Source organism: Microcaecilia unicolor, chromosome 7 (assembly GCF_901765095.1).
Source record: "Microcaecilia unicolor chromosome 7, aMicUni1.1, whole genome shotgun sequence".
NCBI lineage: Eukaryota > Metazoa > Chordata > Amphibia > Gymnophiona > Siphonopidae > Microcaecilia > Microcaecilia unicolor.
In genome coordinates this window covers 277,298,138-277,321,680 of record NC_044037.1, presented here as the reverse complement: position 1 = coordinate 277,321,680, position 23,543 = coordinate 277,298,138, and the positions used below count along the sequence as shown (strand labels likewise).

The 23,543-nt window shown below is 42.7% G+C and overlaps 2 protein-coding genes across 3 annotated transcripts in view; one reads left to right on the top strand and one right to left on the bottom strand.

The window, feature by feature from the left end:
- PARP9 (poly(ADP-ribose) polymerase family member 9) overlaps positions 1 to 2,609 on the top strand; it is a 63,275-nt gene extending 60,666 nt beyond the window's left edge. The window contains 1 exon segment of the mRNA XM_030209177.1: positions 1,690 to 2,609. Within this exon segment, the coding sequence (XP_030065037.1) occupies positions 1,690 to 1,997 (308 nt within the window). The 3' untranslated portion in view covers positions 1,998 to 2,609.
- A 7,349-nt stretch (positions 2,610 to 9,958) lies between these two features.
- The window catches only part of FAIM (Fas apoptotic inhibitory molecule), a 123,854-nt gene continuing 110,269 nt past the window's right edge, over positions 9,959 to 23,543 (bottom strand). For both annotated transcript variants that reach the window (XM_030208785.1, XM_030208784.1), the window contains exons 3-5: positions 23,278 to 23,506; positions 19,391 to 19,440; positions 9,959 to 10,510 (exon numbers count right to left, since the gene is read on the bottom strand). In XM_030208785.1, the coding sequence (XP_030064645.1) occupies positions 10,361 to 10,510; positions 19,391 to 19,440; positions 23,278 to 23,506 (429 nt within the window). In that variant the 3' untranslated portion in view covers positions 9,959 to 10,360. The remainder of the gene's footprint in view (positions 10,511 to 19,390; positions 19,441 to 23,277; positions 23,507 to 23,543) is intronic.

Sequence of the window (23,543 nt, the reverse complement as noted above, 5' to 3'; positions counted from 1 at the left end):
AAGCAATTTCTTTCAGTGCAGTTTTTTTTAGGTTTTAAGGTTGTCCTCAATTTGGTTGTAACCTCCTTTTATCCATATGCGCAACGTTTATAGGCCCCCTGAGGAAGGCTTGCGCCGAAACATGGCCCACCTTGGGGTCTTATTTCTGCAACTGTTGTGAGGTTTAACCCAATTATGGATGAATACATTTGAATGGTTGTCATTACTTTTAGCTTTTTGACTTTTAATACACAGTCTTGAAGTTTCTGTTTTGTTTAGTCACCTTTTCTCAGGGATGATCACGTCATTTCATTTAAATACAAGTAAACACATTTCTGTCTCTCATAAACAAGTAATTTTATTTATTTTATTTATTATTGCATTTGTATCCCACATTTTCCCACCTCTTTGCAGGCTCAACGTGGCTTACAATACATCATGATAGGTGTAAATATAATTAGAAAATATACATTTAATGGTACAGAAGGATCTTGGGTAGCATTATATAAAAATGTGATAGTAATATAGCAAGCAGATATATTAAGACAGTTCTGATATATGTGGAGGAGTTGTATATGTTCACATTTGTTGATCTTTGTGGTACGCCTTGTTAAAGAGATGGGTCTTCAGTAGTTTGCGGAAGTTGGTTAGTTTGTAGATCGTTTTTAGGTTGCGCGGTAATGCGTTCCATAACTGTGTGCTCAGGTAGGTAAAGTTAGACGCATGCATTAGTTTGTATTTTAGACCTTTGCAGTTGGGGAAGTGCAGGTTAAGGAATGTGCGGGATGATCTTTTAGCATTCCTGGGTGCTATTCATAAAATAGCAGTTATTGTAAATTAAATGCCAAAGGTGGACATCTTGGTGCGTTGATTAGATCTAGGCTTTTAAGAATAGATGATAAACAGCTGCCATAAGTACATAAGTACATAAGTACATAAGTAGTGCCATACTGGGAAGACCAAAGGTCCATCTAGCCCAGCATCCTGTCACCGACAGTGGCCAATCCAGGTCAAGGGCACCTGGCATGCTCCCCAAACGTAAAACATTCCAGACAAGTTATACCTAAAAATGCGGATTTTCTCCAAGTCCATTTAATAGCGGTCTATGGACTTGTCCTTTAGGAATCTATCTAACCCCTTTTTAAACTCCGTCAAGCTAACCGCCCGTACCACGTTCTCCCGGCAACGAATTCCAGAGTCTAATTACACGTTGGTGAAGAAAAATTTTCTCCGATTCGTTTTAAATTTACCACACTGTAGCTTCAACTCATGCCCTCTAGTCCTAGTATTTTTGGATAGCGTGAACAGTCGCTTCACATAAAAGGGTACATAGTAGATGATGGCAGAAAAAGACCGGCACGGTCCATCCAGTCTGCCCACAAGACAAACTCACATGTGCATACCTCACCTTGATTTGTACCCGCCTCTCCCAGGGCATAGACCGTACAAGTCTGCCCAGCAGTATTTCCTCGCCTCCCACCACCAGTCCCGCCTCCCATCTCCTGCTCTGGCACAGACCGTATAAGTCTGCCCTCCACTATCCTCGCCTCCCAACCACCAACCTCTCTTTCCCCCACCTCTCCGCCACCCAATTCGGCTAAGCTTCTGAGGATCCCTTCCTACTGCACAGGAGTTCCTTTATGCATCTTTATGTAATCCAGAAGATGTACTGGTTTCATTTTACTTTTTTTTTTCTTCTTCTTCTTCTAGATCAAAACTACGGAGGCTGGCCTGTACTTTTACAGCACTTGAAAAAGCTCACACGGTCCAGAAAGAAGCCATTGCGGAAAGATGATCTGATATGCATTGTTCAGGCTGAGGTGGTAACAGGCCAGTCCACCAGAGGAAAGCAGTGCTATGTTGTGCCCCCCATCAGTGGCTCCGATTGTGTGGATTTGTATGACACAAGCGTTGTAGATAGTCCGATAGATCCAGAAACATTTGTCATTTCAGTAGTTGTCAGGCTTAATCCTCAGTAGTTATTTACTTGCAAACGGAAATGGGGAAGTTCAGTTTAGTGTTCATATATAAAATGATATGGCAAGTTAAGATGTTTATTAACTGAAATTTAACTCTTGGTTAATGGGGAACTTCCATTAGGTGACCTACCTGTACTTAACATTTGTGGACTACAGAAAACACGTTTTTTCTGAAACAGTTCAGCTTGGTTCTAGACTGAAGGGCCTGTGTGTCAGTCAGTACTCTTGGGTTAAAATGGAATATTTAGCAGTAATCACTAGCGGGATGATTTAGGTCTGTATTCAAGGTGCAAGCTCCGTTAATTGGGACACACGAGGGGCATTTTTGAGAGGAAGTCCAAATCAAAATAGGGACGTCCGTCTCACTTGTATTTTCAAATAGGAAATACTTTGAGATTTCCTGTTGAAATAGTAAGATGGATGTCTGTGTGCTGGAGACGTTCAGCAGCACTGAACAGCCAGGGGGAAAACAAGGGACATGGACGTCTGTATAGCCATCATTCTTAGGAAAATGGCCACACAGATATTCCATGCAGAGCAGAGGGGTTAGTCTAGTAGTTAGTATAGTGGATGTAAACCAAAGGACCCGGGTTCAAATCCCACTTTAACTTTTATTTTGTAATTGGGAGCCCTCCAAGGAACAGAAAAATGCCTACTGTACCTGAATGTACAACATTTCAATAGCTTTCAGGCTTGCAAGTGGCTTATAAATTTAGGTACAGTGAGTATTTTTCCTGTTCCTGGAAGGCTCACAATAACAAAAACAATAAATAGGAATTAAAGTGGGATTTGAACCTGGGTCCCTCAGTTTACAGACCACTTCTTCCTTAATACCTGAAGCAGTCATGGAGCCTGATGACCCCCTTTCAGTTTCACTTTCAGGGGAGAGGGAGGGGGCAGCAATCACTGTGGGATTAAGGAGGTGTCCTGCCTTAATCCCTCCAGTGGACAGCTGCTCAGTCAAACCATCTTTTTGTACCCTGGTTTTTTTTTTTTTTTTTTAAGACTCGGATGTTTCTTCCCCTTCTGTAATCCAGATTTTGAGCACTACCTAGTTCCATTTGGATGTCCTGATTTTGAGCCCTCCCTTAGTCCTGCCAAAAACACGTCCCCTTGTTGTTTGGACGTATGGCAGTATGAGATATCCAAATCCTGCCTTTGCAAAATTGGGATTTGGATGTTTCAAGCACATAGATGTACATTCAGCATTTTGGGACGTCTGTATGCTTCAAAAATAAGAACCATAGGATTTTGCTTGGTATGTGGATGTTTTTCTGCAGTTACCTCCATACTATCTGCTCTTGCAAGAGAACAGTGAGCTCCCCTTTGATCTATCACTTACCCTACAGAAAATTGCATCTTATTACAAATATGAATATGCTTGATGTAAACCTGATGAATCACAGTTGCATAACTGGATAGGATAACATTCCCGTAATAGCTGCTTGCAAGGGAAATTCTGCTGCCCTGCCCCCACCACCCCCTTTCAAGAATTCAAGATATTTTCCAGAGTTTGTATAGTTCTAAAGAGCATTAAGTCTAATTGTCAAATGAACAGTTTATAGAAAATAGTTTCCTCATGGTAGAATCAAGGGCAAGCTGCAGGAATTAGGCTAGGAGATGCCAAATTACCCAGTTCCAAGCTGGGGATTTTGGCCCAGTCTTAGATTTCTAACCACCCCATTTGGTGCATTATGGAACTTGCAGCAGTGATTTCAATGGCTAGGGCCAGGCGTTAGAAATCCCAAGTTCCGAACCAGGACTGGCCCAAAATCTCCAGCCTGGAACTAGGTAATTTGGCATCTCTGCTATTTGTCTAACTAAGAATGCACAATTGTTCTGGTTCTGTTCCTCAGAGGATGTTGTTTGTGGTAGGACAGGGAGTTTTGATTCTTCACAGCTTAACTAGGTGGAAAGAAATGGCAGAATTGCCCTCTTCACTCCCACTCAGGCACGTTGCAGTCTCACATAGGACATGAGAACTCTGCACATTAGTGGAACACAGGGGAACAAGGATCAGGTCCAGACTATGCAATCAAGGAAGCAAATACAACTAACTTCAGGCGATATTTGGAGATTGACACATCGTGGGGCCCTTTTCCTAAAGGCCATAAGACCTAACATGTAATTAGCACGTGAGAAAAGGCTTCCTGCAAAATGTGTTAAAGCATTTTGTGGCAATATCCCTGTTTTCATGTGCTAATTGAACATTAACTATACTAAAAAATACATTTTTTTTTTGAGGGAGCTTGGTGTGAGCAGAGAGTGGGTGTAATTTGTATTTTGTCAATAAAAACCAAGGATACTGAAGCATAACTATGTAAGGGTTGTATGCTACAGCCTGTGCTGTACCCTTCTTGAGGGTAAAATTATTTTAGCCTGGAATAAAAGATAAGAAATCATTGTGAAGGTGTTAATGGTAGCAGCATTTGTTCAAAACTATCACAGTCTTTGGTTAGGATGTCTAACTGCTGCTGACCAGGCACAAGGTTAAATAAAAATTTGTGTCTTTTATAAAATATAAATAAATTCTGTCAGAACATTTGTTTCATTTGATTTTTCATTTTAATGGTATTTATTGTATTAGAAACATACTGTGGTAAAAGCAACATTTACACTTCAGCTGAACTTGTTTGCACATCGACCAGACCAAAACAAATCTAAAAATGTGAAGGATGCATCACAGTTCTTCACCATAAAACAAGATTCTTCTCCCTCGTGCAGTGGACTGACCTCAGGGCTCAGGGCCTCATTTGGGTATTGTAGAATCCGTACCAAAATAGAAAGTCTGGAAAAAAGCATCTCTCTTTCTCAATACTTTGTTCCCATTGACTCTGCCGGCAAGGACCACCCCAGCAACTGAAGCAAGTCATTTTCTTAAAGTGTCAGGATTACAGAAGCACAAATGCTCTCCACAGGTGCTGCAAAAGACCCTGGCAAAGAGAGAAGCTGTAGCCATCTAAGCATCAGACCATAAATCCTCAGTCCTTAGAACTTCTTTCTCATTGCTTATCAACGTCATATTCTGTATTTTCAATATGCCAAATGCATATGAAACAATTATTTCATGACGCCGATTCCCTTCTCTGTCAGCTTTTAATGGACTTGGAGCAGCCATTCCCAACCCAGTCCTTGGGGCACACTTAGTCCCATTGAGTTGTCAGGATATCCACAATGCATATGCACAAGACAGATTTGCAAAATTAGAATCAGACGCTTATGTGCACAGTGAGAGTATAAGGCTTCCTTCTTGTCGTTGCTTTGGTCATGACCGTTCAGCCCCTGAAGATGCGTTCATTAAATTACAGCGACTGTGTCGGGTTTGACGCCAGTCTTGTATAAATCTGTGGTCCATAAGATGGTGGACTACTGTGTAACTCCTAAGATGCCTTCCTTTCTCTCTGTAGAGCAGAGTCTCCCTAACTCTGTAATACAGCAAGGTAAGGTCATCAGGAGTTCATAGGCAGTATTCCAGCAGAAGTTCTTATCTAACATTCCAGCTGCAAGCACAGCAACAGTGAGGGGTGGAAAAAACGATGTGAAACAAGCCCTAAGGCTATCGTGCAGATTTGTGGTTGTGGGTCTTGAGACTGGTTTTTCAGGAACAAGTATAGCTAGATGTTTTTAGATAAAGGGGGGGGGGGCACTGGCAGAGAAATTCCAAGCAGATGGGGATTATTCAGTCTTCATAGTTTGCGACCAATACGGGTTCTGAACAGAAGTATTGGCTAATTCAAGTGGAGTTGAGATTTTCAGAGGTTTGCTCAAAGACCGGCAGTTGTGTTAACCACAGTTATTCATAGTAACATAGTAGATGACGGCAGAAAAAGACCTGCACAGTCCATCCAGTCTGCCCAACAAGATAAACTCATATGTGCTATTTTTTGTGTATACCTTACTTTGATTTGTATCTGTCATTTTCAGGGCACAGACTGTAGAATTCTGCCCAGCACTAGCCCCGCCTCCCAACCACCGGCTCCGCCACCCAATCTCTGCTAAGCTTCTGGGGATCCCTTCCTTCCGAACAGGATTCCTTTATGTTTATCCCACGCATGTTTGAATTCCGTTACCGTTTTCATCTCCACCACCTCCCGCGGGAGGGCATTCCAAGCATCCAAAATTCTCTCCGTGAAAAAATACTTCCTGACATTTTTCTTGAGTCTGCCCTCCTTCAATCTCATTTCATGTCCTCTAGTTCTACTGCCTTCCCATCTCTGGAAAAGGTTCGTTTGCGGACTAATACCTTTCAAATATTTGAACGTCTGTATCATATCATTCATGGACAGGCACATTGATTTCTATATCACTTCTAAATGCTAAGCCTTTACAATGACACTCTGGTGAATGAAAAGTGCATTCTTAGCAGGAACAACGTATTTGTGAAATATTTCAGTATCATAGTTATTTCATTCAGGTCAGCGAGAGCGTTGTCATTTTAAAATGGTGTAATGCATGTACATTTTAAGATGGTTATGTGATTTGGTAAGAGATGGGAGTTACTTCAGAGGAGTAATGAGTATGCACGAGAGATTTGCATATAATGGAGGTGACAGGCATGCAAATCTCTGGTATACATTCATTACTCAACAATCACTGATGACTAATACACTTAATATATAATAACCCATTCACTATTTAAAACCACCATCTTTATTACAATGTAATCCCAGATACTTTAAAATTACACCCCCTCCCCTTAGCGATTATACTCGTACAAAATGTCCATATCCCAATCAAGTTCTTCTTCAAACTGTTATTGACTGATGCTGGAAAAGTTCCTGATACCCTTTCACCATTACAACTTACTACAAATCTTCCAAAGTTCAGCAGACTGTCAGAACCGCTGATCTTTCCAAAGTTGAGATTGAAGTTGAAAGTTGTACTCCAGCATACAACTCAGAAGAACCTTGTGCCACACACCATCTTCAGCCACAACACTCTTTCAAAATCTTTAGGTCTCAACACTGGCCATGTTTCATTATTACTTCTTCAGGAGCCCGTACTTGCTAATCACCATTGGGTTATGTCTAACTGAAGTAAGAGGCTTAGCAAGTACGGGCTCCTGAAGAAGTAATAATGAAACATGGCCAGCGTTGAGACCTAAAGATTTTGAAAAAGTGTTGTGGCTAGCATGATGTGGATGAAGATGGTGTGCAGCACAAGGTTCTTTGTGGTGACTACTTCAGACTCATGCTAAGGTTCAATATATAGATAGTGAGGTTTAGATTCAATATCGCTGGCTGTGTTCAATCAGCTGAATCTAATTATCAATTTGGCCAGTTGGTTACTTTTTCGTATGGGTGCTATGGTGTTGGATAACTTTGTTCCTTAAACAGTTATGTTTACTCGGGTTCCCTTTATAAACCTTGGCGCTGGGACCCGTTCTACCAGGCATGTCCCCACATCCCCCCCAGTACTCTTTCACTCAATAACTCTTTGCACACAATTGTGGAATACCCATAGGCCGCAGCTTGATTTATTAACATTTAAACTTCCAGTTAACATCCGTATAGGATAACCCCCACCTCCGAGCTACAGTTGTCATAACAAAAGCACCCACAGTTGCCCCCTCCACCGCTCGCCATGATAGCAAAGCAGCAACTTCCACTTCTGGCTGTCACCGCAACTCTTCGCCTTTTTGACTCCGCCTTCACAGCAAAAGGCCTGGCCCGTGTGGACCTCCACACATTATTCCGGGTCGCCCGACCCATCTTAATGACCTGGGCTCAGCACCCTCATGAGCCATTGCTCCTGTAGCTCGGGTTTTTTGCCACTGCAACAAACTCCAACGCCATTCCTGAAAAACATCTACAACACTACACAGATAAAAGCCTCCTCCCATCCAGTACATGAGAGGATGGGAGGGCTAAACCGCCTCCGAGGATCAGACGACACCCTGAGCCTCGAAGGAAGCAGAGCCCTTATTCCCTTCCCATGGCCCCGCCCCCGGCAACCTATTCTCCAATCAGCTGCCTGTGTTGTCAGCTTCTGTTGAGCTGACCAATCCCAGCTGCCCTCGTGCTCTCCAGCTGAACACGACCCCCCCCCCCCCCCCCCCCCCGAGCCTTCCCGAACGGGCCCAGCCCTCGTTTAACTGGGCCCGTCGAGAGAAACTCTCGGGCCTTTCAATATTACATTTTGTTTAAAAGATCAAAACCCAGTGTGACATATGCAATAACACTGGAAATTGAAAAAGGGGTATGGAATCACTTTTCAACAACACTTGCTTCTAATCTTCTGGAAAAAAAAGGCCTGTTAAATCTGAAGCAGAGGTGTGGTCTAGTGTCTGTGTTGCATGCTGCAAATATGGAAGGACCTGGATTTAATCCTGGATCAGAACTGCCTCTACTGCATCTTCAGTTTCGACTGACTTGGAGAGGAGAAAGTGTTTACGCTGAGCCTTCTGGGAAGAGTTGTCATCATACTGGTTAACACTTGTTAGATTTAGTGCCCCCGACTGCAGGGTTCTGGGAAGTAACTGCGAGGCTGATGCTCAAAACTAACACCAGTGCTAAGAAGTGGTTAACTCCTGATTTGCACACACATTATTGTGCGCGTAATGCTCAAAGGGCTGAAATGTGAGTACTAGAGGGTTGCACGGGGACAGAAATTTCACCTGTCCCCACTGGAATCTCCTCCGTCTCCGCAAGTAATCTCCATCCCCGCTAACCCTGTTCAGCTCTCTAGTATTGCTGCAAATTGTATTGAAATGCATTTAAATTATGCAAATTAGGTCAGTATTCTTTCTCAATGCTCAGATGGCAGCGCTGCAATGCCCAAAGCAAATGATGGTCTATAACATTGAACACTTTACCATCAGCTTCGGGCAGCGTAGAGGGGTTGGGGAGATGATTTCTTGTCAATTTCGCACATTAAACTGCTGGTTTTATCTTCTTTTGGGAGCAGAAGGAAGCCCGTGATAGTGAGAAACAAATATGTGTACGAGTCAGAACAAGAACAAAAACAAAAGTGAAAGCACACATCAGCGCATGTTTTTTCAGTGCTTAAATGTGAGCTTTTCAAAAATCTTAGTGCAAACAGTCTTTGAAAAGCTCATATTTAAAAGTGTAGAAGGACGAACAGTGCCGGTGTGTGCTTCACTGCTGGTTTTGTCTGGATGTGCACATAAGAGCCATGCTTACTATAAAAACATTTTGTGCACATGCACCAGGCACGTACCTCCTCTTGCTTCTGGTTCACTAGCACAAATTATCTGCGCATAAAATTAGAATATTATATGCTTTTAGCATTGGTTAGCTATTGCTACACTATGGGGTTTGTATTGTGGGCTTTAGCGTCTAGGCTGTGAGCATCGGCCTTTGAGACGGAAATATAAAATATGTTAAAAAAAAAAATGCAAGTGAAGGCTTCTGGCACCAGTTCTCAGCTCTAATTTCAACTGAGTTGGAAACCCAAAGGAGCAAAAGTAAAATTGACAACTCTAAAACTGAGGCACAGCTGCTATGAAGAGAACTGTCTGATGAAAAATAAGTGGTGAATGTGTCATAATATTGGGAAACAAAACCATAGTACCATAGTAGATGACGGCAGAAAAAGACCTGCACGGTCCATCCAGTCTGCCCAACAAGATAAACTCATATGTGCTACTTTTTGTGTATACCTTACCTTGATTTGTACCTGTCATTTTCAGAAAACCCCTGACTATGTTGAGACATGGAAGCAGAATACTAGGTTATAGTGTTTACTGTTATTTGGATGTATTTTCACTGCTTTAAAGTGCCTATTACCCATGTCCAGGCTATTCTGCTGTATACCACCTTGGTGAATTTCTTCAAAAAAGGCAGTAAAGAAATCCAAATGAAACCATTCAGTAATTTCAAATTCCACATTGTTCCTTGCTTGCAACTTTTATCTATGCTACTAATATGAACAAGATGTTTGGTTTAATATATTGTTAAAAAGAAGAGCCTATAAGATAGAAAATCACAACACAAAAAATGAAAATGCCAAAAAAATAAAAGTATGTTTTTTTATTGGTAAAATACGAATTACTTCAGCATAAATCAGGTTTCAATGTATCTACAAAAAGTGATAAATTTCTTAATAAGAGTACCTCAAACAGCTGAATCACTGACTTCATTTATAGCACACACTATTCCTTCCCTATAATAAAGTCCATTTGCAGGTGCACACTTTTTGCGCATCCTTTCATATTTGCTTAATGTTTCTATATACATATTTATATACATTTTACAGCATAAACCAGTCATACTGAAGACAGTAACCAAACGGAATATGGTCTTCTAAAAAAACTGTAGTTTATAATGCACCCTAAGAAACCAAGAACTGAGGCCAGACTAAATGTATCAAGAGCATGCTTAAAGTTCCTTCATTACAACAGCAATTGAAAATCCCTGATTTTTATTCCTATTAGATTAAAGCTACTCCACAGCTTCTGGGATCTCCTTGTCATCCACAATGAGTGTATGAATTATTCCTTCTCGCCGCTTTCCACTGCTCACAGCTTTAATGCAACAGTCATGGTCACCAATACTAAAGTGTGTTTCTGTTCCATCTTCTACAAATTCACCCTAAAAGGCAGCAAAAGAAACAGCTGTACATTTTACTAACATTTATAAAACCTTTTGACACCTTGGCATTTAACACAGTAATATATTAGTTACTGGCAAATAAAGCCCTCTCTCTTGCTTGCTTTTCCCACAGTCCTCTCTATCTCAAACATAGTAGATGACGGCAGAAAAAGACCTGCACGGTCCATCCCGTCAGCCCAACAAGATAAACTCATATGTGCTACTTTTTGTGTATACCCTACTTTGATTTGTACCTGTCCTCTTCAGGGCACAGACCGTATAAGTCTGCCCAGCACTATCCCCGCCTCCCACCACCGGCTCTGGCACAGACCGTATAAGTCTGCCCAGCACTATCCCCGCTTGAACTCTTACTCTTCAGTGATACCAGTTTCTGCTGGTAGCCAATTCCAGGCACCTACATCTCGTAGGGGTCCTTTTACCAAGCCAAAGCAAAAAGTGGTCTGCAGTAGTGTGGGTGCGTGTTTTTTTGGCGCATGCCGGGCCAGTTGTTACTGCATCTGGGAAAAGGGCTTTTTTATCAATGGGCCAGGAAAAGGGCTTATAGTAAAAATGAAACCAGCGAGTGCCTATTTATGGCCTGAGCCCTTAACGCCACCCATGCTATGACCGGTTGGTGTGTACCAACTGCTGATTAATGCTGGAAATGCCACACACGGTAAGAAAATAATTTGTCCTGGCAATATGAGCGCGTGCCAAATCCAAAATTACCACGGGGAGGGGGGGGGGGGTGGTGCACTAGCCTGGCAGTAGTCTCGTTTTGGCGCATGCTGTATGCACGTACAGCCTACCGCACCTTTGTAAAAGGACCCCTTAGTAAGGAAGCAGTATTACCCTATAAGTGCCTAGAAACAAGGAGCAGTGTACACAGTGGTTGTAAAGAAGTCTTGTGTAGAATTCCAATAGATGTACTGATTCTGGAAGAAACTGAACTACCAAAAGAGAACAGACTATTGCATACTAACTAATCCCTCCTTTAATGAAAGAAAATAAACCATATCACTTATTAGACTTTTGATTCCATTATACTAGTATCATGATTAAACTTTAAATATAAACATTTTAGAAATGATATCTGCCCCTGGAACATTTGGTTTGGCTGCTCGCAACAGGCCCAGCTTTGATCATGGGAGCCTATGTCCATCCACGATCTGACATCAGCATGTGACCAACCGGATCTCCCATTGAAAAGGACAGGGAGAAGCTTTGCCTGCTTTGGTTCGGCACCATCATCTGCACTCCTCTACCCCTGGAACATTTGCTTCATCCGCTCATACTGAAAGTAGCTTTGGGTGTAGGAGCCTAGTTCCATCTGTGGTGTGATATCAGCATGTGATTGATCAGCTCTCTTCTTAAAAAGGTGATCTGCTTTGTAGCACACTAATGCAGTCATCAAGGTGAAGGGGCATGGCAAAGGGGCACATCCTGCCCCTTTGTGAGCCTAAGTAAGAATGAGTGGAAAGGCTTGTTTCATGGGGTTTTTTAAAAAAAGTTTTATTTTGTTCGTCGAGGAATGTGCCAAGTATAGAATTGCTTATTTTCATTTTGGGAGGGGGAGTTTTAAAGTTCTGGGGTGGGTGTTTCTGTGCTGGTTGTTGCTAGGAAGGATTGAAATGGACAAAGATTGTGGAAATGGGGCAGAATATTGAAGTGGTAGATATGGAAAGGTAGGGGAGAAATAGGACTTAACCAAAGCGAGTAAGACAAGCAAAGGGTTTATTCAAATCCATCGTTAGTACCCTGCATTTCTGAGACTCAGGATTTAGCTGACCAGGGAGGTAATTAAAAAATGTTGAATATTAGGTCAATAAATTCTAAATGGCATTTATTTAAAGTCATAAACAGCTAGACTATTTAATTGATAGAGAAGTAGTAGTTGGGTTGTTTTTATTTGTTCATTTTTAATATACCTAGGACCAGCAGCGTAGCCAGACCTGCCATTTTGGGCGGGCCCCGCATTAACCTGGGTGGGCTGTTCCCAACCCCACCCCTACACAGTAATTTTAAAATATTCCCTCCCCCCCCCCCCCCCGGCATTTTCTTCTGTCTCCCTCGGCCTACCTTGGCAGCGCTTTCTCCCTTCGCCATCCCCTCCCTCTCTTCTGACGGCTCTCCCCGTCCGCGTGGTCTGTTTAATTTTAGTCCTTGAAGCGCCGTTCTCCCTCCAGGACTGCACCGGCGATTCCGATAGCCTTTTGCCAGCGTGCGTCGTCGGGGACGGGGCCTCTCAGGCGCGTCCTGAGGTGGGATGCGCCTAAGGAGAAGCCCCGCCCCCGACGATGCACGCTGGCAGAAGGCTATCGGAATCGCCGGTGCGGTCCTGGAGGGAGAACGGCGCTTCAAGGACTAAAATTAAACAGACCACGCGGATGGGGAGAGCCAGCAGAAGAGGCAGGAAAAGATGGCTTGGGTTGGGGCTTGTTAGGGTGGGCGCTGGGCGGGCCTGAAGGAAAAGTGGCTGGGCCTGGGCCCGTCCAGGCCCACCCGTGGCTACGCTCCTGCTTAGGACTGGAAGAAGGCAGGGGGTTAGAGAGTGGCTTTCCTTTTCCAGAAAGTCTGGAACTGCCAGTAAGAGCTGAAGGTTTGCTACTGAGATCTGGGGATAGCAAAAATAAATAGTTATTCTTTTAATGTACTGCCCTCTCCCCCCCCCCCCCCTCAAAATGGGGTTAGTGGAGGAGTTAATGGAACACATATTGCTAGGTAAATCTGATTATGCAGAGTTTATTCTTTTGGGTGATTTCAATTTGCATTTTCAATAATATTAGGGATATAAAGATTGCCGTGTTTTCTTCTAAACTAGGGACGGGGAGACATTAATGAAAGATGATACTCATGAGCAAGGCCATACTTTAGATTAGAATTTTCTTTTGGAGGGATTCTATAATAAGACAAAGTTATAGGTTAAAAAGGTGAGATTGGTTCTATAGATTTTGACGGTAGTAATGAGTTAAGCTCCTTCGAGCAGGGACTGTCCTTTGTTAAACTGTATAGCGCTGCGTAACCCTAGTAGCGCTCTAGAAATGTTAAGTAGTAGTAGTAGTAGTTAAGTAATGAGTTATTTGGTATACAGCAGAAATCTCAGAGTAGGGAATTGAATTTTTGAACTTGGTTTAGAGGCCATCGGTCAGACCAGTATTCCTGGAAATGGAGCATCCCTCAGGACTCCCTGCTTTCACTACTGATTTTTAACATTTATCTACAGCCCTTGGGGAATCTGGTTCAGAAACTTGTTGGCACTAGTAATCAAGCTGTGGAATGATTCAATGTCTGTTTGGAGGAGGTGAGAATGTGGCTGACAGATTGTCAGATAGTAGTTTAGTGATCAACACCTCCAAAACTACTTGCCTAAAGGTTGGGAAGGCTGACCTGTTAGTCTCACTGAGGTTGGATTAAGATGCTTCCTGGGCTCTGTCAATTAGATCTTTGGGGGGGGAGGGAGTTGATCAAGATGGGATTGGGAAAGAACAGGTGAACTGGTGGTGTGTTTTTTTTTTTGTTAAGTTGAAGATCATCTGTCAGATGAAAGTTTCTGAATGGAAAATAATAAGTGCAGCAGCTAGACTGGTATTAGGTTGGAAATGATGGGAAAACCATTATTATATCAAGTACATTAGCTCCCAATGAATGTAAGATGTTATGTTTAAAATTTTGGTTTTGACATTCAAGGTGTCAAATATTTAGAAAATCAAACTGTATTTATTGCATTTGTATCCTACATTTTCCCACCTTTTGCAGACTCAATGTGGCTTACAGTACATCGTGAATGGTGGAAATATATTAGAAGATAGACATTTAGTGTTACAGGAGGATCTTGGGTAACATTTCCTAAAATGCAGACAAGATGTTAATTGTCAAATTTGAGGCGGAATATCATTGCAGATTTTCACATTCTGGTATGAGAAAGTTTGTCCCCAGATTGATTTTAGCCAGACATTCTTCATAGGAGGAAAGTCTAAATCTAGTCTCTATTTTCTTCTTGAATTCAATTGGTTAATAGGAAATTTGAGTAACTGCCCTAGATCTTTAGTATTCTGACTGTGAAAACATTTAAAAACCAAACATGCTATGGTGAATTTACTGTAAGCCACTGGAGTCTGTTTAAAAGTACTAATTATATTGTAGTGATAGGGTGGACTGGATTGGGGGAGTAGCAGCATTGTACGTTAACGAGAGGCTTGAATCAAATAGATTGAAAATTCTGCAGGAAACAAAAGACATGGCCATGAGTGCGTAAGACCTTACTGCCACCCGATTAGCGGGAAGTGCATACAGATGCCAAATTACCTTGGGGTGCCCAAGCATGCCCCACGATAAGGCATTTTAAGCTGCGGTAAGCAGCATTAGTGCTTACCGCAGGTTAGTAAAAGGACCCCTAGGCCTTTCCAAAAGCTGCCGAGATGTCAAACTGTAGGGAGATAAGTTGTTTCTGTTTACTTAGATTTTTCCCTATTTCAGTTATCAATATAAGCAAGAGTCTCTGTGCTATGCATTGGCCTATAAACTCCATTAGTTTGGCAATCCATGGGATGCTTGCAACAGGTCTATAATTATCCACTGCAAAGATCTGCTCCCATATTTTCTAGAATTGGAGTTAAAACAGTTTTAGCAATGTTTGCAAGATAATGTCCTTCCAACAGTATTGTAAATCTAGTATGCCAATGCAAAATGTTCAATGGAACATTTTTAATAAGCAAGAGGGACCTGTATCCAAATGACATCCCTTATTTACCAATCTAGTTAATATCTTAGATATAGCTTCAAATGACACTAGATCAAATTTATCTCAGAACCTGTCACCTGTTATTCCCTACTACAACTGAACATCTTTTGATTCTAACGTGTGATAAATTATTTAAATTAAAAGAATGTCTTATTTTATTCACTTTAGATTGAAAGAATTAAGCTACATTTTCCGCTGAAGGTTGAAGTGATTCAGATGTTAACAGAACATTATTTGTGCAAATCAACGTGCGATAGATAAGGTTTTTGATGAATTTTCAGCTTCGTTTATCAAAATAATTCTTTTTTTTTTTCGTTAACAGCTGTTTTATTATATTGTTTTATCTCCTTCTTCCAATTAACATAAGACTGTTGAGCTTTTCTTTTTCTTCCAAAGCCTCTCCAGTCTCCTGCAGTTCTTCTTTAATACTGCTAGTAAATTTGAAAAACATGGATTATCAGCTTTCTTCTGTTTTTCCTTTTGTAATGGGGCCAATTTATCCAACACAGATATTATAGATTCACTAGCAAAAAAGGCCCGTTTCTTTGAGAGATGAAACGGGCGCTAGCAAGGTTTTTGTGTCCAGCGACCATCCTGTTCCCCGGCCCCCCCTGCAGGCACCCATGGCCAGGGACACAGCTGTCCCCCAACCCCCCTCCAGGCAGGCACCTGTCCGCTGCTGTCGCTCCATCCCCCGGCCCCCCCTGCAGCCACCCATGGCCAGGGATCCAGCTGTACCCCAACCCCCCTCCAGGGACCTGTCCGCTGCTGTCGTTGGCGCTCCGCGATGCGGTGTGCATGTGAAAAATGGCCAGCGAGGGGCAGGGGGAGATGGCGTTTCGTGGAGTGTGTCTGCTCCGCCCTCGTCGTCATCACGTTGTGACGCGAGGGCGGGGCACACACTCTTGGGCAAACCGGATATCTCGCCCGCTTCAAAGTTCCGGTTGGAGGCTTCATAGAACGTTGGAGTTGCCTTTTATATATAGAGATTCCATGATTGTAACTTGAAAGTTTGAAATAGAAAGATCAAGAAAGGACCAAGAAAGGGATCTGAGTGTCGTCGTCGATAATACACTGAAACCTTCAGCTCAGTGTGCTGCTGCGGCTAGGAAAGCGAATAGAATGTTGGGTATTATTAGGAAAGGTATGGAAAGCAGGTGTGAGGATGTTATAATGCCATTGTATCGCTCCATGGTGCTACCACACCTTGAGTATTGTGTTCAATTCTGGTCGCTGCATCTCAAGAAAGATATAGTAGAATTGGAAAAGATGCAGCGAAGGGCAACGAAAATGATAGCGGGGATGGGACAACTTCCCTATGAAGAAAGACTAAGGAGGCTAGGGCTTTTCAGCTTGGAGAAGAGACAGCTGAGGGGAGACATGATAGAGGTATATAAAATAATGAGTGGAGTGGAACAGGTGGATGTGAAGCGTCTGTTCACGCTTTCCAAAAATACTAGGACTAGGGGGCATGCGATGAAACTACAGTGTAGTAAATTTAAAACAAATCGGAGAAAATTTTTCTTCACCCAACGTTTAATTAAACTCTGGAATTCGTTGCCGGAGAAAGTTGTGAAGGCGGTTAGCTTAGCAGAGTTTAAAAAGGGGTTGGACGGTTTCCTAAAGGACAAGTCCATAAACCGCTACTAAATGGACTTGGGAAAAATCCACAATTCCGGGAATAACATGTATAGAATGTTTGTACGTTGGGAAGCTTACCAGGTGCCCTTGGCCTGGATTGGCCGCTGTCGTGGACAGGATGCTGGGCTCGATGGACCCTTGGTCTTTTCCCAGTATGGCATTACTTATGTACTTATGTAAAGATCTAATTTTAATGTAACCTCTCTTCAAAAATGATCTTTATCCAGTTTCTTTCTACCTAGATGCTATTTTCTAGGTTCCTTTATTTGAGTAAGAGCAGTAAAAATCTAAACGTGGTCAGACCATCGTAACGGTTCCCATTTAATGTGATCAACTAAAGATTCTGTCTTTCAACTTGAAGTATAAGTGATGAAGAATTATCATTATCAAGATGTAAGTTTAGATCGCTTAAAACAATGCATCTGGCCTGTACGATGCATATATTTTTCAATACCGACAAGGAGCAGCAGCCCTGTGTTGTGGAGTTGCTCTACAGCAGGATCAGGCGGCTTGTGATAAGGGAAAAATGAAATGCAAAATAATACAGGCAGATCCTGGAGGAAAACCTGTTCCAGTTTTCCACAGATGAAATGGACAGAAGATTCAGATGGGCAATGAACCTAAGCACAAAACAAAAACAATGATAAGAGTGGCTCAGCAAGAAGAAAGTGAATATCCTTGAGTGGTCCACTGAAAGCCGAGACCTGACTCCAACAGGAAATGTATGGCATGACTTCAAAGACTGCAATCCAGGGACAATCCTTGGCTAACCTAAAAAAGCCTGAACTATTCAAGAAGAATGGACAAAAACGTACCAGGCTGTTGAAGTTAGAGACATTTACTCTAAAACCTAGTCCTCAGGACACACCCAGCCAGTCAGGTTTTCAGGATATCCACATCTGAAAGAAGCAGGGCATGTAAATGTATCCACACATATTCATTAAGGATATCCTGAAAACTTGACTGGCTGGGTGACTGGGTTGAGAAGCCCTGATCTAAACCAGTCATGACTGCTGTTGCTGTATAAGGCACTATCCCCCAAGTCATAAGAACACAAGTGTTGCCATACTGGGACAGACTCAAGGTCCATCGAGCCCAGTATCTTATTTCCAACAGTGGTCAATCCAGGTCACAAGCACCTGGCAAGATCCCTGAACAACAAAACTGATTTTATGCTACTTATCCTAGAATATGCAGTGGATTTTCCTAAGTCCATCTTAATAATGGCTTATGGACTTTTCTTTTATGAGATGATCCAAATCTTTTTTAAACCCTGCTAACTACTTTTACCACATTCTCTGGCAACAAATTCCAGAGTTTAATTACTCGTTGAGTGAAAAAACATTTTCTCTAATTAATTTTAAATTGACTACTTAGTAGCTTTGCGTGCCCCCTAGTCCTAGTATTTTTGGAAAGAGAAAACAAGCAATTCACATCTGTTCCACTCCACTCAATATTTTATAAACCTCTTTCATATCTTCCCTCAGCTGTCTCTTCTCCAAGCTGAAGAGCCCTAACCACTTTAGCCTTTCCTCATAGGGAAGTCGTCCCATCCCCTTTACCATTTTTGTCACCCTTCTTTGTACCTTTTCTAATTCCACTATACACAGTATTCGAGGTGCATTCACACCATGGAGCAATACAAAGGCATTATAACATTTTCAGTTCTGCTTCCCATTCCTTTCCTAATAATTCCTAACATTCTATTTGCTTTCTTAGCCGCCACTGCACACTGAACAGAGGGTTTCAATGTATCATAAACTATGACACCTAGATCCTTTTCCTGGGCAGTGACTCCTAATGTGGAAACTATGGTTTGGGTTCCTCTTTCCCACATGCATCACTTTGCACTTGCTCACATTAAACGTCATCTGCATGAATATGCACGAGATTAATTTGCATACACTGTTTCCACTCTATCAAATCCCTCTTTCATGCCTATTCATTGTGGATATCCTGAAAACCTGATTGGCAAGAGGGTACTCCAGGACCAACTTGGGAAACACTGGTATAAGGGGCTTCCATGTATTCAATCAAGAGTTTGTGAAGACTTACGTAATCAAGACTTCTGGTGTCTTATTCTTACTTCTTCAATATCTCTACAATTGTTTTTTTTATATTTAAAGTATAAAGTATGCTGTCTAGATCAGTGGAACAAACTTCTACTTTAATGCACTTTGATTTGTATTTTTAGACAGCAGAATGTGAAGAACGTAAAATAATGTGCTGACTAGTATAACTGGAATTAAACCTACTAATATTTTTACTGGACATTTTCCTTTAGTTTTTACTTGGCTTTCATTCATAAATTTTTGGGAACATTCAATAAGACTTTACAAAAATAACATTAGCACTGTATTAGAAATAGTGTCTACTTTAGCCTGGGAGTGCTTGAACAGGTACCTGGGAAGGTTCAAACCGTTGCTTTAACCTGAATGTATTTCCTTTTTGGTCTTTGTTAATATTACCAAAAGAATTTTGCAAAAAGGATTACATACCGCTGTTTCCATATTTTTACCATTGCACCATACGTCCATTGTGTCCTTCTCTGTAAACAAGAGAAAACAGAAACACATGCTGAGAGGTGATGATCTGCAAGCAAGCAAAGCAGAAAACATGGAGCAGACCAGCAGGTGTAGAAGTAGACACTGCATTAAAACAAGCACCTGACATGGCCACATTTAAACTAAAAAGGCTGCATCAGGGGTAAGGCATATAAATTAGTTAAAAACATACAAATAAATAAACCATATCAAAAGTAATTTCAATAAAACATACAGATAAAAGTAAAACATAAAATTCAAATAAAATGATAATGCACTCACAAAATATAACAAAAATAAAACAAATTTCAGCTATATGACATGTAAAAGAACAACCTTTCCACCACAACGAATTCAGGAATTACAGCAATATCAGAACAGGGAAACCAAACAAAATACTAAAAATATGGAGAAAAGACCTCAGTGAGACCTTAGCAAGTGTACTAATTGTGCATGAATGGACTATAATAACAAGAGGTGCAAAAAAGCAAGCTAGTTTTGAAACCAGTGATTAACATGCAAGCAAATGCATTGAATGCAGAATGAATCGTGAAATTCTCAGGTATGTCTATATAATCAAGCAAAAGTAGCACCAAAAAGGAAAAATGCATAAAGAGGAACTAGAACAAACATTCTGCAAATAGCAAAATGTATCTAAAACAGCCTACAAATGAAAAGGTGTAAGAAAATTAATTAAGGTGCCCTTTTACTCAGCCACCTAAGCGCACCCAATGCATGCCAATTCAGAACTACCGCCTGGCTACCGTGTGACCTGGGCGGAAATTTTAAGAAGAGCCTCCATGCGCTGATCCTGTGGATAACTTTAGGGCAGCGCTGCCCTCCCGTCTTCTTCGTCACCGCTGTGACCAAACGCATCCACCGTAGGTAACCGGAAAAGCTCCAACTCTCCCGCAAGGTGAGCCATTGCCCTTGCCCTCTGTAGAGGAGCATCTGGATGCTATCACTAGCTCCCGAAGGTCCTCATTAAATGGAAAGATCCTTGGGGGCTTGAGGGTACCTTTCAAAAGGGAGTCCCCCTTCTGAGGGACCACAGGTTGCTCCTCTTCTAGTCCTAAGCATTGTAGGACCTGAGAAGTCAGCCAGGGCAATTCGTACCAGCAAAAGAGTTGGACCACGGAGGGATCGTCCCCTAGTGGCAAATCTGAGTGTCTCCAGACCTCCCAGGATCCACTTGTTCTCCTCCACGACCTCATCCTCCAAAAGCTTGTTCTGAGACCCCACCAACACTGATGCCTCTGGATGCTTGGGTCCCAAAGGGACATCCTAGAGTTCACCTGAATCCGGAACCAACGATCCCAGGTGGTTGTGTTTTAAGCAGTAAGCCTGATGCAGCAGCAGCACAAAATCTGAGGTGATGACAGGCGAGCTGCCCCCCCCCCCCCCCCCCCCCCCCCGTCAAAAGACTGCCCCAAGACCAGAGTTTCAATGCTTCATTCCTCCTGGGGGTTGATAATAAATCAGAGACCCCCAGTGGCCTTGTTCTCCTCCACTGACCTCTCCACCAATGCGCCAACAATCCCCAACGGACTTGCCCTGTCCATAGCTTCCTCTACCAATACCTCATCGCAAACGACACACAAACCGGAGGCGGGAGACAACATGTGGTGTGTGCCTGGCAGGTTGCGCAGCGACACGCTTTTCCGGTATTAGCGGCAATATAGTGAGCATGGGAAAGAACACTGCCCTCAACTGAATAATGCCCCGAACAGCGCCCCGCGCAGGAACCCGAGCTGACAGGATAAAACAAAATAATTTACCGCTGTTCCTTCCCACTGCTTTGTGCTCTGACAACTAGCGGTAGCTCCGTTCCCGCCCCAGGATGCCTGAAAAAAAAAAAAACCTTCTCTAGCAGGAGGGAGAGGCATACCATGACCCTATCAGTCGGGGAGAGGGAATGAAGGAGGGGAGGGTCCCGCACCGTGGAGTGTGCACCTCTGGGGCTCAACCATTCCAAACTAACCCCACACAGACAGGCATCCAAACACCACTCTGCAGAAGCAATCCTCGGAAGCAAAACTCCCTAAGCCAGGGACTCGGCTGCAAAAATGCTGTATCAAAAATGGGCTTTCATCTGTTTTTTTTTTTTTTGTTTTTTTTTAAATTAGCTCTGAATCAAAATCTGTAGGAGTAGCTTCTAACTCTGGCAGTCTGGTGTTCCCAGAAAGAAAAAAAGGAACGCTCTTCCTCTCAAATCCTCTGTAAAAATTCTCTCTCTCTTTTTTTTTTTTAATTTGGAAATTAGGTAAAAAGGGAATCCAGTCTGCACAGGCACCTACCTACCATCTGCTGAGGAGACTGAAAAGTGCTTGGGTCTGTACAAGACTATATGAGATGATCTCTCAGTTAGTTCTCAGTCTCCCCATCTACTGGTAGGAGGGTAGGCATATACCCACTCATGGGAATGATCTGGGGCGGATGCCAAGGAACAGCCTATCAATATCTCAACCTCTCCAAGGTGGATTTATTTTATCTAATACAATGAACCTTAAATCATCAAATCTACCATATTTTTCGGACTATAAGACGCACAGGACCATAAGAAGGCACCTAGGTTTTGGAGGAGGAAAATAGGCAAAAACAATTTGAAGCAAAAAGTGTGGCGGAGATCTGCTGGAGGACCACAGGTTGTGCAACACTTTTGTATGGGAACAGCAGTTTTGCACAACCTGTGTGGCTCTGCAGTGGAATTTGTCCTCCCCTCCATGTCCAACGATTCTCCTCTCTCCCCTGCCCTCCCCTCCCCTCCATGTCCAGCAATTCTCCTCCCCTCCCCATGTCCAACGATTCGTTGAAACCCCTGCCCACCTGCAGCTCCCCGACTTTCCATTCGTGTAACCGTGCTCCCTGCCTTAAAATCTTTAATTTACACACCCCAAAGTCGCGGCGAACCAGCAGTAAGTAAAAGCAGCAGGCAGGCAGGCTCGCCTCCTCGTCGCTTCCCTTCCTTCTCAGCGCGTCCTGCCCTCGCGGAAAGGAAGTTACATCAGAGGAAGGTGGGACGTGCTGAGAGGGAAGGGAAGCAACGAGAGGGCGAGCCTGCCTGCTGCTCTTACTGCTGGTTCACCGCGACTTCGGGTAAATCACACGGGGCCCCTTTGAGCACAAGGCCCTATGCGGTTGCAACGCTCGCCTCGGCCTAAGACTGGCCCTGCCCCCCCCCCCCCCCCCCAGCGAGCAGGTACGCTACATTTGGACTATAAGACGCACCCACATTTTCCTCCAAAATTTGGGGGGAAAAAGTCTGTCTTATAGTCCGAAAAATACGGTATGTTGCTTAGCTTGCATATGCTCCACAAGTGGCCCCTCAGGTGCATTTCTTTTCATAGCACTTGTGTGTTCAATAATGCATTTGTTCAAAGCTCTCATTATTTTAGCAATGTATAGTAATTTGCAAGAAAAATGACTGCAAAAATAACTTGTTCAGACTTAAACGGGAATAATGTCTCAATTCGTACTCGCAATCATAAACTGGATGTACAAAAACCTTGGTTTTGAGACTGATGTGACAAACAGGGCAACTGTGATAGGGGAAATATCCCCAGACAAGTTTAATTGAAATTACTTTTGATATTTGTATGTCTGGAACAACAGTCTCACCCCTGACGTAGCCTTTTTATGCTAAACGAGGCCACGTTGGGTGTACGTTTTAATAAAGTGTCTACTTCTATACCTGCTGGTCTCCTCTGTGTTTTGCAACAAGAGAAAACAAGACAGAAAATGTTTTATTTATTTATTTACTGACAATACTGGACAACTTTGGCCATATTCACAATACAAGATCAGGCCTTGACCTAATACTGAATTAAGTCTTCAAATCTCACCCAATACAACCCTGCAGTCCACACCATCCAGATTTAGCACCCAGGTGTTCGTGGTCTTTGACCTGTTTTCCATGTACTTCTTGAGGCTCTTGCCATTGATTTCCAGGGTATACTCATATGCAAAGCCACTGACTGCATCAATGTTGATGGTTCCCTTGGTTTGGGCAGCACCGACAGTGAAGGTTTCTTTACCCACTAGCTTGAACATCCAGTCTTTTCTTATTACCTCCTGTAGAGCACAGAAAGAAAACAAAAACTATGTATGG